The sequence below is a fragment of the Vanacampus margaritifer genome, chromosome 18 (assembly GCF_051991255.1).
Source record: "Vanacampus margaritifer isolate UIUO_Vmar chromosome 18, RoL_Vmar_1.0, whole genome shotgun sequence".
Lineage (NCBI taxonomy): Eukaryota > Metazoa > Chordata > Actinopteri > Syngnathiformes > Syngnathidae > Vanacampus > Vanacampus margaritifer.
The window spans coordinates 14,391,828-14,407,764 of record NC_135449.1 but is presented as its reverse complement, the minus strand read 5'-3'; the positions used below and the strand labels follow the sequence as shown (position 1 = coordinate 14,407,764).

General features: G+C 41.2%; 2 protein-coding genes across 2 annotated transcripts; both read left to right on the top strand.

The window, feature by feature from the left end:
• Positions 1 to 1,841: 1,841 nt before the first annotated feature.
• Positions 1,842 to 6,030, top strand: LOC144037928 (uncharacterized). Its single transcript, XM_077549815.1, has 2 exons — positions 1,842 to 2,641; positions 4,781 to 6,030. Exons 1-2 carry the CDS (start codon positions 2,518 to 2,520, stop codon positions 5,857 to 5,859), a joined length of 1,203 nt encoding a protein of 400 aa, XP_077405941.1. The 5' UTR covers positions 1,842 to 2,517; the 3' UTR covers positions 5,860 to 6,030.
• A 4,052-nt stretch (positions 6,031 to 10,082) lies between these two features.
• On the top strand, positions 10,083 to 11,678 carry LOC144038805 (synaptonemal complex protein 3-like). Its single transcript, XM_077551549.1, has 4 exons — positions 10,083 to 10,140; positions 10,257 to 10,368; positions 10,462 to 10,561; positions 11,577 to 11,678. The coding sequence occupies exons 1-4, from the start codon at positions 10,083 to 10,085 to the stop codon at positions 11,676 to 11,678; spliced, it is 372 nt and encodes a 123-aa protein (XP_077407675.1).
• The last annotated feature ends 4,259 nt before the right edge of the window (positions 11,679 to 15,937 follow it).

The window sequence follows — 15,937 nt, the reverse complement described above, 5'->3', positions numbered from 1 at the left end:
GCGCTTCAGAAATGTCTTCCTGGATTACTCGACACACGCTACGAACCCTCGGCACATTACATCCCATCACTAGTGTGGTGTGTGATTGTGCAGCGTGGCTGCACAGCACACACAACTGTTATTTCCGTGATTTTTTTCTCTTCACGCGTGGGGTCTCTCACAGTTTGAAAGTCGGCCGACAATTTTAAAATCTTGCCGTGTAAACCAACTTTAGCTGACCATCTGTTAAACTTGACTCCATCTCCTCTACCTCCTTAGTGTTAACTTAATAAGTGCATCAGTTTACTCTCACAGTTTGTACTAATTTCATCTGAGGCTTTGGCCTCTGTGGTAGCTACCTCAAAGCCTACGTGCGCATTAGATCGGATAGGGCAGTTAGTCGGATAGTTCTTGTAAGACATAATTAATCAAGACACATTTATATACATACATTACATAACAAAACACAAGCATTAAGACACAATTAATCAAAAATCATAAGCCGAGGCGGCCAAGCTGTCATCCAGACATGAAATGAACCAGCAGCACCACCTCCGAACAGTTTAAAAATGATAAATCTCTAGCCTGACATGTGCAGTTTACAAACCAGTGGGTGCACGACCTGCAGATGGCTAAATACGCGTCTGGGTGGCACATAGTCAGAATCATATGGATCAGAGGCCAGTTCTCCGTTAAACTGTATTCTGGAAATAAAACAGGAAAGCAGCACATATAAATATTTACTGATCTACAGACGCGTATTTAGCCCATTTTTGGCGGTGCACCCCCAAAGTGAAAAGCACCCCCAAAATTTTAGACTATATCTATATAGATATATTTTACTGTGTGTTCTTTTTAACAAGCTAGAAACTTATAGCTATAATATATATAAACCATAGAGTTTAAAAGTAATATTTAAACAACAAAAATACAGTACACCACCTATTTGATTGAAAATAGTTTGATCCACCTCGACCCCTCCTCTCCTGCAAGACGAGTGAGCGTGTCGTCCTCAGTCCATTCACGGAGTATGTCTGTCTAGTTAAGTGAAATTAAGTGTTCCTTGCTGGATATGTGAAAACATTTTTACCTAAAGGGTCAAATTATTTTCAAGAACAATCATTTTTGCTCTGGCTTGTTTCATTCGTTTATTTGTATTTATTTTTTCATAAATCTATGCTCTCTTGCTCTCTCTCTCTCTCTCTCTCTCTCTCTCTCTCTCTCTCTCTCTCTCTCTCTCTCTCTCTCTCTCTCTCTCTCTCTCTCTCTCTCTCTCTCTCTCTCTCTCTCTCTCTCTCTCTCTCTCTCTCTCTCTCTCTCTCTCTCTCTCTCTCTCTCTCTCTCATTATTTTAAATTTTTTATGATACGACTTAAAAAAAGGTCCATATTTCCTATCGACGTGTCAGGCTATCTGAAAAATTGTCGGGCTACCTCAATTTTCGTAGTTAGGAGCCCAGCTGGCTCTTAAGCCTGGCTGGCTAAATCTCAGGCCTACTGTGTGGAATTTTCTTCATTTTGTGTGTTTAGATTTACAGTTAACCTCAACTGGAGTGTAAGAAATGTCTTGATACTTAACAATAGTATTGTTAGAGTTCATGCTGCTTGAATGACTTATTAGAGTGAGGAACACGCTACAGCAGAGGTGGGCATCGAGGGCCGCAGTCCTGCAGGTTTTGCGTGTTGCCCTTCTCCAACACAGCTGATATATGATCAGCTCATCAGCAAGCTCTGCATAAGCCTGATAACGATCCTGTTGATTGGAATCAGCTTGTGTTGGAAGTGAGAAACCTACAAAACCTGCAGGGCTCCGGCCCTCGAGGACCGAGATTGCCCACCTCTGCACTAAGGTTTATGAGTTAGGAATGAAAAATGATTATTCTTGTTAATTAGTCATTAACTAGTGAGACTAAAAGGTGATGACGTGTGTAAATACATTTATCTCAGTTTAATCACATATTTACAAACGTCTTCAACATTTTTTGATCCACTGCACACTCTCGTTCTCATTTTTTAATCAGTTGAATACTTGCATAATTTAAAATTTAAAAAATACACCCGTAGTTTGACATGAAGAAATATTCTGAATGTCATACACACATTTAAATATAAATATACAACTATGTGTGACTATATTTCGCTGTTGTATAACTAAGTTTTCTGCTGGCGCTTTCGTTCAAGATCGAGAGCTTCCGTTAATGGATGTACGCATGAGCGTTAAGCTTAATTTTATTTTTGAAATCGATCGAACTTCCGCTTCCTTTTATTTTGAAATTCATCCGATTTTCCGCTATGCCCTCTGCTAAATCATTCTTTCCGATTTTGTGCTGAACCGACTGCAGCCTCCACAAAGGATGCCCTTCGCTACTTTGAAGGACTGCAACATCTTTTAAATCAACGTGTGGATAAACTTGTCTCGTTGCACGTTTATTCTTCTCGGCCTAGTTACCTTAGTTTAGCTCGCTAGCCGCTAACAAAGAGAAGCACATAACACGTCAAGAAGAGACCAAGTGTGACATTGTTGGCATTATTGTGCTAAAATGTATGCGAGAACGACATCAAAGTACGAGGAGGAACTCTTTGGAGTAAAAGAAGAAAACGAGCAACATCTTCAACTGCTGAACGGTGTTTGCGAAGAGCCTCGAGTTGTGCTGCACATACCAGGTTTGTACACTTCTTTCTCTCCATTGCTTAGCACAACTATTTAGCGTTAAAAATATAAATGATCAAAACATCAATATAAAAAATATCCCTTGTGTACAGCGTACACAGTAAAATAATAGGGCGCATTTACAGTGTCATCGCGACATCAGCTGACGTCAGCATTCTCCATGTTACATGTAGCAGCGAACGTAGACGTAACCTGGGACCGATACCTTGCAAAAATACGTGTTATAAATGGTTTGGAACCGTATGAAATTCCCAATACAGATTGGAGCAGCAACCCGGACTTACATTTTTGCGTACGTCGTCGTGGGCAAGAGGAACTAGATGACATGATCGCATGTGACAACCATGACTGTCAGATTCAGTGATTCCACTTCAGTTGAGTGGGGCTAAAACATGCCCCAGCACCCAGCGTGACTTGGTTTTGTCCTTCATGTCGATAGATGTCAATGCATCACCTGCCTAAAATAATGACCTTTTCTGTTATTGCACATTTTCAAGTTGATTTATGAGAGGTACATATAAAATAAGTGCTGTGAGTATGTACATTTTTCAATATTCCTACAATTAGGGATTGTTGTAATTACACATTTTCATGTGCAGTATACACACCTTAAAGCTAAGAAACATTTCACATTGTTGCACATTTTAATGTTTATATATCTTAAAGCTAGAACCATTTCCGATGGTTGCTGCATATTTTCATGTTTACGTACCTTGAAGCGCGAAACATTTCAGATTGTTGTACTTTTTTAGCTTGCATGCACCTAAATGCTGCAATACTGTTATTCCTTTTTATTTATTAAGTTTCATTTTTACTTTTGCAACATTAATTGATCTTTTTTTTTCCCTGAAACAAGTGCATACAACAAGTGCAAATAAGTTTAGTAAAAAGACAACTGATGAGTAAAAGGACTAACAAAATTTAATTTCTTACATAGGAGAAACAATACAGAAAGCAGTTGTATTATTGATGTGGCACAACAACACTCGGGCTCAGGTTGGTTAGTGCACAGCATACAGTCACAATCTTGTCAACATCTAGTGATATATTGTCCAAACCATGGCCATCATTTTTTCTTTTCTTTTTTTTAGCGGCCATTGGCATAAACTAAAATAAAATTTGACATGGCACATGTCATTTGTCTGCTCATCTCTCACTTCTTTGTTTTCTTTGCAACGCTACGATACATACTGAACTGCACGCTAATGCTAGATGTTGATTTCCAATTGTATTTGAGCCATCATTTACTTGTAATGTAAAATTTAAGATATATGTTATAGTTTGGACTCGTTTCGAGACCGAAATTGCGATCTCAGACACTGCGGTTTTGAGATCGTCAAAGCTGTGTTTTTTTAAGTGCTCTCATCCCTCAAGTTCACACATACACTAGCCAGCTCCAAAATGTTTTAAAAAAAAAAAAGCCGCGTATATGTCACGCTGTCGACGAGGCACCCGGAGGTACTTTGTTGTTTTGCGGCTGCTTGACCCGTTGTGAACGCGAGGCGCTAAGCTAATTTGCTCTGCGGCAGAACGGTCAGGTTAATAATAAGTCTGTATGCTGTAGCAGCAACAAACTGCGGGGTGCAGAATGCAGATCCTGTGCTCCGTGGTAACAAATAAACTACTAAAAGTAGCGGTTTCAGCCTCCACACGGGCAGTCGCTCAGCGTGCTAATCGCTCATGTGAAATGCAGAGCCAGGAAGGACCCAAAATAAGTGTGACTTTTCACAGTAGTCTGGTCAGAACCGCGTTAAGGCGGAGAGCCAGTAACTATGAACAGAACAGTTGTACTACAATTAATACGTATTCTAGACTGAAAATAAGCTGACAGCTAGCCTGTTAGTACACGTACGAATGGCTGAGCACACTAACTGCTGACTTCAGCCATGACGTCATTTACTTGTATTTGCACTTTTCCATCACTGATTTCTGAGATCTACACAGTAATAGGGCTCAAAATTACTACTAATTTTGTTATCAGTGTTTTTTTTTTTATTTGAATAGATTTCATTACTTACATAGAAGGCAGACTACGTTGACATAAAACCGCAAGATTTGAATGAAAAACTGAGAATAATGAATGATACTTTCTCACCCTTTTTAACAAAATATATTTATCTTGTGTCCTGCAGACGTCAGTGAAAAATATCTTTGTCCTGAACGGGAGGAGCCAGAGTTCCCTGGCGTAAAAGAGGAGGAGGACATGGAGGCTCTTCATGTTAAAGAAGAGGAGCAGCCACTGCAGCCCAACATAAAAAAAGAGGAGCAGCTGCCACCATACATTAAAGAGGAGGAGAATTTCACAGAGTTGCCCGTGACTGGTGTCAATTTAAAGACTGAAGATGAATGTCAATATGACGAGAACAAAGGGGCAGAGCCTCCTAGCAACAGCTCAAGACAACAAATAACAACAGAAAGTGATGATGACCACCGTGGAGGATCACAACCAGACAGCTGGTTAGCTCCAATGTCAGATGATGAAGACACTTTACAATCTCCTCACACTGATGACTATGAACAGTCTGACAGCAAACCTTGGAAATGTTCTCACTGTGGAAAAACTTTTGGCTGCAAGTATCAATTAAGAAAGCACGTGATTGGCCACACTGGTGACAAACCTTTTAACTGTTCATTTTGTGGTCAAAATTTTGCTCGGATGGGAATCTTAAAAAGACACACAAGAATCCACACTGGTGACAAACCTTTTACGTGCTCAGTTTGTGGTCAAAAATTTTCTCAGAAAGGAAGCTTAAAAACACACACAAGAACCCACACTGGTGAGAAGCCTTTTGCCTGCTCAGATTGTGGTCAAAGTTTCTCTGAGAAGGGAAACTTAATGAAACACACAAGAACCCACACTGGAGAGAAGCCTTTTACGTGCTCAGTTTGTGGTCAAAATTTTGTTCGCAAGGGACACTTAAAAATACACACAAGAACCCACACTGGAGAGAAGCCTTTTACCTGCTCAGTTTGTGAGCAGAATTTTTCTCAGAAGGGAAGCTTAAAAATACACGCAAGAACCCACACTGGAGAGAAGCCTTTTGCCTGCTCAATTTGTGGTCAAAGTTTCTCTGACAAGGGAAACTTAATACAACACACAAGAACCCATCCTGGAGAGAAACCCTTTGCCTGCTCAGTTTGTTGTCAAAGATTCCCAAGTAAGGCTAAAGCTAAGAGGCACAAGTGTGCTGGTGAGAATAGCAGTGATTAATGAAACTTGATATGATCTCACTTATGAATTTACATTTAAAATGGTGCTAAAATCATGTCTCCCGCTGAATGAATGAATGATTTGTGTACTTGTATTGTATGTATGTGTCTTGAGTTACCCTATTTTGAAATTGAATTTGTATTTAAAATGGCACTATGTGTGTGTGTGTGTGTGTGTATATGTATATATATATATATATATATATATATATATATATATATATATATATATATATATATATATATATATATATATATATATATATATATATATATATATATATTTCTAAAAATGTACCACAAGTATATTGAAACATTTTGATGTAATGGATGAGCCGTGGTTATGTCACATAAAGTCATGTTTAAGATGTGATTGTATATTTGAATTGTATTGGGTTGAAGCTAGAGTTTACTAAACAAAGTAGAACCAGCACCCACATTAGAACACAAATTGGACTCTCAGACTCCGACATTTGTCTCCAATGTTTACAAAACACTACAGACACTTATGTTCATGCTTTATGGTTATGTCCTCCGGTTATGTATTTCTGGACTAAAGTCTTAGAAAAACTTTCCGCTATTTTGGACTGTAGGATACCTTTATCTCCAAACTTGTGTTTGCTAGGTGACCTAACAACAACTGACTTACCACATAAACAATTTCAATCTACACTTGTAGCCCTTACTATCGCTAAAAAAACAATTCTTGTTAACTGGAAAAATAAACAAACTCTGAATATCGACCAATGGTCTAACCTCCTCATTAATCACATTTTAATGGAAAAAATATCTGCCTCAAATAAAAACCAAATATCAAAATTTATAGAAACATGGTCTACGTATATAGAATTTTTCTCTAATCTAATTCTGGTTACTTAATTCTGTCTGTTAGCGAGAGCCACTACATCGTGATAACTTACATTGATGTTTCTGCATTTGGCAATTAATTATTATATTATATTATTAGTATGGGATTTTTTTTAATAGGCTTTAGGTGAACTGATGAATACACGCACGCACGCACATACAAATAAAAAAAAAAAATATATATATATATATATGTATGTATTAAAAAAAATTGTATTTAAAATTAAAAAAAATTAAATTAATTATTTATTTATAAATTAAAAAAGAAAAAAGTAGAGCAATGATGATGTCAAATCGAATGAACAATACTGAGCTTTCCTGAAAAAAAAAAAAACACAAATTGGTTGTTAGTTAAATGAGTACAGTAACTGAACCACATATAAGGCATGCCATGCTTCACATAGTCATATTTAATAATTATTTGATAAATACACATACTTAATCAATACGTACACATATTTAATCAATATACGGTATTTTTGTTTGCTGATATATTGAGTTCTATATATGCTTCTGGTTGGGTCCTTAGTCTGCTGTTTTATACAAGGCCCCAAGTTTCATAGGCAGTTGTGCACAGTAGATTACAGGCACCAGTAACAGCTTGCGCTCATTCGTTAAGAATGATAATATCCCCGTGAATTTAGGCTCACACTAATATTTATGAGTTGGGAATGAAACATGATTGTTCTTGTTAATTTGTCATTAAATAGGAGACCTGTCATTAACTAGTGAGGCTAAAAGGTGATGACGTGTGCAAATACATTTATCTCAGTTTAATCACATATTTACAAACATGACCATTATTTTAGTGTGATATTTTATGACACATTTGTATGGCTACAGAATTAGTCACAACACTGACAATGTAAAAGGGCATTTGTGTGAAACTTTGAGTGATTAAATGCAAACGGATAATGAATAATAGTTGACTTCTTTAAGAGTTACAGTAGGGAAAGTACACAAGCTCGCTGCACAGGGAGCTGGATTATTCCAGAAAAATCCAGTTCTCTGCTCAGTTTGCAGAAATTTGGGGCTTTTTCCCAACTCTTGTCTCACAGAGGCAAACTTGACAGCGTTAGGTGCTTTGGTAAAAGACCATTTCTGTCTCCAAAATGCAGCTGTGTAAAAGTGCAGGGTTGAAAGGAGAAGTACAGGTCTTTTATTGAAACTATCCAAATTTAAGGAACTAAAGTAGAAAGAGGAAGCCTTAGGAATTATAGGATTTATCATAGATTTAAGTGAGGTTGGCCACTCGACAACTCCACCTAAAACAAGCTAATTCACTTCAAAGCTTTTTTGCCCTCATCTATGGATTTTAACTTTTTCTATTTTTGAGGAATGGATTATTTTTACCTTATAAGCGAATGACTAAATGTGTCTTCTCCTAAAAGTAGTAGGTCTATACAGTTTATCTTTTCTTTTAATTACTTATGCTATCCGCTTTTTATTTCTTTGCTTGAGTTACTCAATCTTGGATGTAAGATCGATTTAAGGAACTTTTGAGTTGTAGCAGCTCTGTACTGTGAAATTCATTTGAGAGTGATTCCTATGTAGTTTTAATCATTTATATTATTTCTAAATTGTTAATAAATATCCAAAATATTCCTCTTTTAGTTATTTCTAACTTATTTTACAATAATACCAGAGTGAAAGAATATCTATTTTATGTATTTTTTTCTAACTTTAATCAACTTGTTAGCTATTCAGAGTAGTTAAGAGTTTAAGCGATTTAAACAATTTTTTTTAAATTATCGGTTTATGAATTAAAGTTAGAGCAACTAGTTTAACAAACCTCCAACTTATTAGTAGAGCTCTCCCCAACTAATTTTTTAAAATCAGATAAATCACATCTTAGAATTTGGATTAATCACGATTGATTGCTTAATTAAAACTGCTTTTTTTTATGAACATTTTTTGCTCGTCAAATTTGAAGAGCACCTGTTGTTTATTGTTTCGACATTGAATGTTATGAGGACGTCTTCAACATTTTTTGATCCACTGCACTCTCTCATCCTCATTTTTTAATCAGTTAATTACTTGCATAATTTAAAATAAAATAAAAAAATACACCAGTAGTTTGACACGAACAAATATTCAGAATGTCATACACAAACATTTATTAAATGCTTGTAGGCATGTAGTTATGTTTATTGCTCAAACACAATCTGTGCTACCTTTAACCCCGGAGAACCCACGGGGTCAAATTTGACCCCAATAAATTCTGCTACTCAAATAACAAAGACCTTTTTTTTTTTTTTTTACAAATTTAACTTCAAAAGTCCAGAGTGCCACTTTTGCATGGGGCCATCTAGTGGATGAATATTGCACTTACATGAGCCAGAGTGGTGGTGACAAGATGGCTAAAATGCAACAAATAAAACAAAAAAATTATATTGTTCAATGTAGCTGCGTATTTGATTGATTATTTTCTTAAATTCTAAATAGTTTACTCACAGTTTTTGTTATTCTTATTTTTCGAAATGATACCCCTAAATCCCAAAGGGTCAAATTTCGCCCTAATCCTAAATTAGGGAATTAATTGAAAAAACATATTTTGGTGTTCAGTGAATTTATAGCAGTCATTAAATCTATAATTCATAATTTTCCAAAGAAGAAAAGGGTTCTTGGGTTCTCCACGGTTAAGTAACCATCCGCTGTCAAGATAATGGCGAATCTGTGGTCAAAATTAATAGTGTGATTAATACAATATTTTTGGGGAATTAATTAGTTAATGCTTTAACTTTGACAGTACTACTGGGACTAGCTTTAGTATAATTAAACTTTTTTTTTTGATGATTTGACAATAGAACTATTAATCAACATAGTTTATAGTTTCTATCTTGTACTTAAGTTTTGCCCACTTAGTGGAGTTAAAGGGTCCGTAATGTGAAAAATCAACATGTTTGGAGCCATGTTAAAATGATAATTATTATTACTTATAAGACGCAAAACAAACCAATTCTTATTTGTTAAATGTATTGAAAGTTTGTTATTATTTATTTATCTTAAGCAAAAAGCTTTGACGCTTTAACAAAAAAAGCTGCATTGGAAGGTTCTGGTGGGAACAGGCTGCTTGGCTCGGTTACTGCTCCTCTGTGTTTGTGTCCATCAAACATCGATATTATTGGGGCAACTATTTTGTTGTTGGGACAAAAGCGACCAGGGAAAGGTTAGTTTTCACAGACCCAACACTATATTTAGTGAGTTTTGTTCATTTAAAAGGTTAACAAAAAACATCTACAGATAATAATAGCAAACCAGCTTCTTTTTTTTTTTGTAGAAAAACAGGACATTGTTTGAAGTTTCCATTGCAGAATATTTGCAACAAATTTACAACATCAAATCAATTTAAATGACATGACTATTTTGCAAAGGTACCCACACCATCCACCTAAGGTTTGCAATGTTGTCAAAGGTGAGGGAATCATTCCGTCCCGCAGGTTCACCTAGGTGTGAAATGTCATTGTGGACAACATTGTCCATCATCCAAAAATGTGTGTGCTTCCGTCGTGTGTGTGCGCGCGCGCACAGCCGACATAAACAAGTTGATGTTCACCAAGCGCAAGCGTCTGGAAAGTCTGACCAAGATTTACATGAACGGAGGGCAGCAGAAAATGGAACAACTACCACAAGCAAAGGTACTGTATGGTATACCTGCATGACGTCATGCATCGTCCAACACACCTCTTGTGCTCTACCTGGCTCAATGATGTGGTGCTGGTGTGCATGTGTGCAGGCAGAAGATGACTCGGGAGTGTTCTCAGCAGTTGTCGTCAGTCCTGCAGCAGCGGCAGATGGAAGTGGAGCAAATGAAGGAGCAGGAGGAGAAGCTCAATGTGCGAGCACACATACACACAAACACACGAAACAATACATGAGGCATGTGACTAGAGCTGAGACTTTTGTACCATTTTCTTTTGGGACTCCTTGACTTGAAAGTACAGACCACTTTGATCACAAAGAAGGGGGGAAAAAACATTATTGTTACGGTGCGTCCACGGAGCGGAATGGTGTCTGTCGGCGTGTGGAGTGGAGGACCCAAAATGCAGGGAGGCAGGAGAACCACAGCGGGAGTGCGGGCGAGACTGGCGTGCTTTATTTTACAGAAAACACTAACCGAGGAACTGGTTAGCATAAAATAAACAAGGAACTGAAACGCTACAAAACCAACGTGACAGACAAGACTCCGGGGGTTACCGTGACAAGCGGCAATGATCCCACGCCGACTGATCACCACCCGGGAACTAAATACACCCACACTAATGGGGTAATTAATCACACCTGGGGCCAGGCACAAGTGGCTGAGGGCCCGGATTGGTCAGCCCGCGGAAGGGCAGGAATCCATTTAGGATTAAGTATTAAGGGTGGTCCTCTCTCCAATAAAAGACAGTTTGTACATCTAGATGCATGGGATGCGATACAATTCAAGAAGGGTTAAATTAAGTGTGCTTATGATTCAATTAGATTTCAGTTGATTTGATTCGGTCCAACTCATATAACGCAATTGACATTCTATGGATGAATTTGTCAGTACTGTGAATGGGACATCTCGACTGCTACTTAACACTGCAACATGTTACATAACAAACCAGTAACTCAACCACAATTGAGGCATTTTCTGCACTGGCAATTTCAAACAATGTCCTGTTTTTCTACAATAAAAAGATAGACATTTGATATAATGTTGTTTTCCCCCAAAATCTGATACATCAATAAATAGGGAAAAAAACTCTTTGACAAATCGTTAGTGAGCAGCTCCAAAAAAAAGTGCAGCTAATCTGTGTGATTGGCTCTTTGAAGGTCTAATCATGCATCTCTCCACTCCATGTGACACCGTGTGTGTGTTTTTAGAATCTGATGATCCAGCAGCAGAATGTGGTCCAGCAGAGCAAAGTTCTTCAGAAGCAGAAAGTGGAGGCCATGCAAGGCTTCAAGCACTTTGTCAAGGTCTAAACAGCAACAGGCAGCTTTCCTGTCAGGTTTTCAGATTTTTAGTGTGGAATGTGAATTCTATGGAAGGTTGGACACACACACACACGCACGCACGCACACACACACACACACACACACACACACACTTCCGTCTTCCTTCTACAAACAAGTTTTTAACCTTCAGGCCTTGTTGGGTTTGACTTCCACATTCAGATATAGTCTAGCAATTTTATGATTTTTGTGTGGGAATGTTTTTCTGCAGATGGCAACGAACGCTTCATTCAGCCTGTTTACTTATAATGTAACTCAAACAAAACATATGAGCTCATCTTTCAAAACAGGTGGCAGCACTTCTTGTGATTAAAATTTCGATGCCTTTTTGAAGGTGCATTGTGCCGTATTTATAATATTAATAATATTAAAGTTTTTTCTACATCATGCATGCTCTACCAATCCCCAGATGAGTACGAAGAGCCCTGACTGTTTTATTCTGACTGCAGCTATCAGCTTTTATCTTTCCTTTATAGTAAAGTATGCGCACCCTACACAATCCAGTTTCTTTGTGGAAGGGAAGGGTGGAGTTTTTCTTACCTCAAGTCATGTCTTCCTTTGTCACCTTTGGGTGTCTGAAGGGAAAAAAAACATGGTTTGGAATGTCCTCATGTAACCTCTTATATAAGGATATGTTGTTGTCCTGAACTGTTGTACGAATCCAGGTGCCCAACAATTTGTAAATAAAGGGCGGGATTAGCCTGGGAACTCTTCCTTGTTTTTACTACAGTTTTCCCTGCTTTGCAAAACATGTTTTCGAAAGTGTCTGAGAAAGGGCTTGGCCAGTGAAGGAATGGATATTCTTACCATTGATTAATAAAGCATACAATGAGATCAGTGAATTCAGGCATTTTCTTGTAGATTTATTCATGAATTCGTGGACAGGAGAGTAATAGCCACCCGCGCCATCTTTGATTCTCAACTGTGAAGCCCCCACCCCCATCTGTGGGTAATATTCTCTTTGTCCTCCAACGTTACCTCCCAGAGTCACATGACTATGCCCCCATTTGTCACAATGATGTCTCAATACAGTTGGTCAACCATACTCCTCCTGTCACGGTGTGTGAGTGGAGGACCCAAATGCAGGAAAGTAGGAGAGCCACGGCAGGGATGTGGATAACATAGTTTTAATCCACCAAAACGTACCAACACAAAAATCACGCTCGAGGGCGGACAAAAAGCAAACACAAAATCACGCTCGAGGGCGGACAAAAAGCAAACACAAAACTCACGCTCGAGGGCAGACAAAAAGCAAGTCATAGGGATCAGCAGTTGATTCTTGAATACGCGCTACCAGTCGGGTCAAGTGAGCAGCGTCACGGAGTAATAACCCGACACTCCTTGCTGCTTCTGCCAGGCCTTTATCCTGGCCTGACGGGCTGATGAGCAGCAGGTGTGTTTGGCAGGCTCCGCCCTCCAGCTGTTTCCCCGGTGACTGCAAATGGAAAACAGAAACAGCTGACCCCAATCATGACAGTACCCCCCCACTAACGAACGCGCCCAGGCGGACCACCCAGTGGAGAAGGATTCTATGCATGGAACGGACGAGTGACTGGTCCAAAATCCAGGAGCGGGGAATACACTGGCGGTCCTCGGGACTGTACCCCTCCCAGTCGACCATATACTGCATCCCCCTGCCACGCTTTCGAGAGTCCAGAATGGCCCTCACCGTGTAGACAGGCTGCCCACCTACGACCCGGGGAGGCGGCGGGGGTGCGGCCGGCGGGCACAATGGGCTGGCAGAGACAGGCTTGAGCAAGGACGTGTGGAAAACTGGGTGCACCTTGAGTGTGGGTGGCAGGTTGAGCCGAACTGCCACCGGGTTGATCACTGCGTCGACTTCAAATGGGCCGACAAACCGAGGCCCCAGCTTCTTGGAACTCCCCGCCAACTGCAGGTCCCGAGTGGAGAGCCAAACTCTCTGTCCCGGTTGGTAGGATGGTGCCGGGATCCGGTGCCTGTCCGCGAGTCGCTTGTTGCGGACCATGGTGCGGCACAGGGCCTTCCTGGCGTCCTGCCAAACCCTGCGAGCCTGGCGGAGGTGGGTATGGACCGAGGGAATGGCAACCTCGCCCTCCTGGGAAGGAAACAAGGGGGGTTGATAACCACAGGCCGCGTTGAACGGGGACAGACCTGTGGCAGAGCACACAAGAGTGTTGTGGGCGTATTCGACCCATGGGAGGTGGGACGCCCACGAGGAAGGATGTTGATGGCACACACATCGGAGCGCCGCCTCCACATCCTGGTTAGCTCGCTCCGTCTGCCCATTAGATTGGGGGTCATAGCCCGAAGACAGGCTAGCCGTAGCCCCCAAAGACTTGCAGAAGGCCTTCCACACCCGGGACACGAACTGAGGCCCCCTATCGGAGACGATGTCAGATGGTATCCCGTGGATCCTGAATATGTCCCTTATCAGGATATCCGCTGTTTGCAACGAGGTGGGCAACTTGGGCAGGACGATAAAGTGTGCCATCTTAGCGAATCGGTCCACCACCGTAAGTATCACCGACTGCCCGTTAGAAGGAGGTAGCCCGGTAACGAAATCCAACGCCAAATTCGACCAAGGACGGTGGGGAATGGGCAGGGGGCGGAGCTGACCGGATGGCTTATGGCGAGAGGCCTTATTACGGGCACACACCGTGCAGGACGTAACATAGTCCGTAACGTCCTTGCGTAGCCCAGGCCACCAAAATCTCTGCGTAATCAGGGACAGAGTTCGACCCACCCCAGGGTGACATGCCACCTTCGAAGCATGCCCCCACTGCAGCACCTCTTGCCGAAGGTGTGCGGGCACAAACAACTTATCCCCAGGGCACGCTACCGGGGTCTGCGTGTCGTCAGCTGCTTCCACCACCTTCCGCTCTACCTCCCACTGGAGGGCTCCCAATACCCTGTTCTCCGGCACGATAGTTTCGGGTGGAGACCCCTCGGCGGCTGGACCGTGTATGCGGGACAAGGCATCCGGCTTGGTATTCCGGGCCCCTGGTCGGTAAGTGATGGTGTAATTGAAACGGGTGAGGAACAGGGCCCAGCGTGCTTGACGGGGATTCAATCTCCGAGCGGACCGGAGGTGCGATAAGCTCTTGTGGTCCGTAAAAATCTGGAAGGGTTCCGCCGCGCCCTCCAGCCAGTGCCGCCACTCCTGCAAAGCAAAGATAATGGCCAACAGCTCACGGTTGCCCACATTGTAGTTGCGCTCCGCCTGGTTGAGCCGACGAGAGAAAAAGGCACAGGGATGCAGCCTCTGGTCAACCGGGGACCGTTGGGACAACACAGCCCCCACTCCTGTCTCTGAAGCATCGACCTCGACGACAAAAGGAAGAGCCTCGTTAGGGTGTGTCAAAACCGGGGAACTCGAAAATAAAAATTTGAATTTAGCGAAAGCGGCCTCAGCCTGCCGAGTCCAAACAAACGGAATCTTGGTGGATGTAAGCCTTGTCAGAGGTTCCGCTTTTATGCTATAGTCGCGGATGAACCGACGGCAGGGATGTGGATAACATAGTTTTAATCCACCAAAACGTACCAACACAAAAATCACGCTCGAGGGCGGACAAAAAGCAAACACAAAAATCACGCTCGAGGGCGGACAAAAAACAAACACAAAATCACGCTCGAGGGCGGACAAAAAGCAAACACAAAACTCACGCTCAAGGGCGGACAAAAAGCAAGTCATAGGGATCAGCAGTTGATTCTTGAATACGCGCTACCAGTCGGGTCAAGTGAGCAGCGTCACGGAGTAATAACCCGACACTCCTTGCTGCTTCTGCCAGGCCTTTATCCTGGCCTGACGGGCTGATGAGCAGCAGGTGTGTTTGGCGGGCTCCGCCCTCCAGCTGTTTCCCCGGTGACTGCAAGGGGAAAACAGAAACAGCTGACCCCAATCATGACACCTCCCCTCTCTGTCCCAGGATGGAAAAACACAGGTATAAGATAAGAGTTGCCGTTCAGCTCCAGGCAGACTTAGTGGAGCCTTAATATGAACAAAGGGTCTAATTAACACATTCACCTTCCCCCATCCCATGCTAATAGGAATGTAATGTGAAAGAGAATTGTCACACAAAACTATACTGAGTAAATCAAAGCAATTTTGTCCAATTCTAAATAGTTATAACTTAATCAAAACAGTTAAAATTAAATTGAAACTGAATATTTACTTCACTAGCCCGGTTTCCCACGCTAACGAATAAAATACGGAGCGGCACACGGTCCGGACAGAGTCAGCTGCGGAA

Bases quoted from the DNA above. Each gene is read 5' to 3' on its own strand.
- LOC144037928 (XM_077549815.1), top strand. From the start codon at position 2,518: ATGTATGCGAGAACGACATCAAAGTACGAGGAGGAACTCTTTGGAGTA. The intron at 2,642-4,780 runs GTTTGTACACTT...TGTGTCCTGCAG, and splicing joins AGTTGTGCTGCACATACCAG to ACGTCAGTGAAAAATATCTT.
- LOC144038805 (XM_077551549.1), top strand. From the start codon at position 10,083: ATGACTATTTTGCAAAGGTACCCACACCATCCACCTAAGGTTTGCAAT. The intron at 10,141-10,256 runs GTGAGGGAATCA...GCGCGCGCACAG, and splicing joins GGTTTGCAATGTTGTCAAAG to CCGACATAAACAAGTTGATG. The intron at 10,369-10,461 runs GTATGGTATACC...GCATGTGTGCAG, and splicing joins CTACCACAAGCAAAGGTACT to GCAGAAGATGACTCGGGAGT.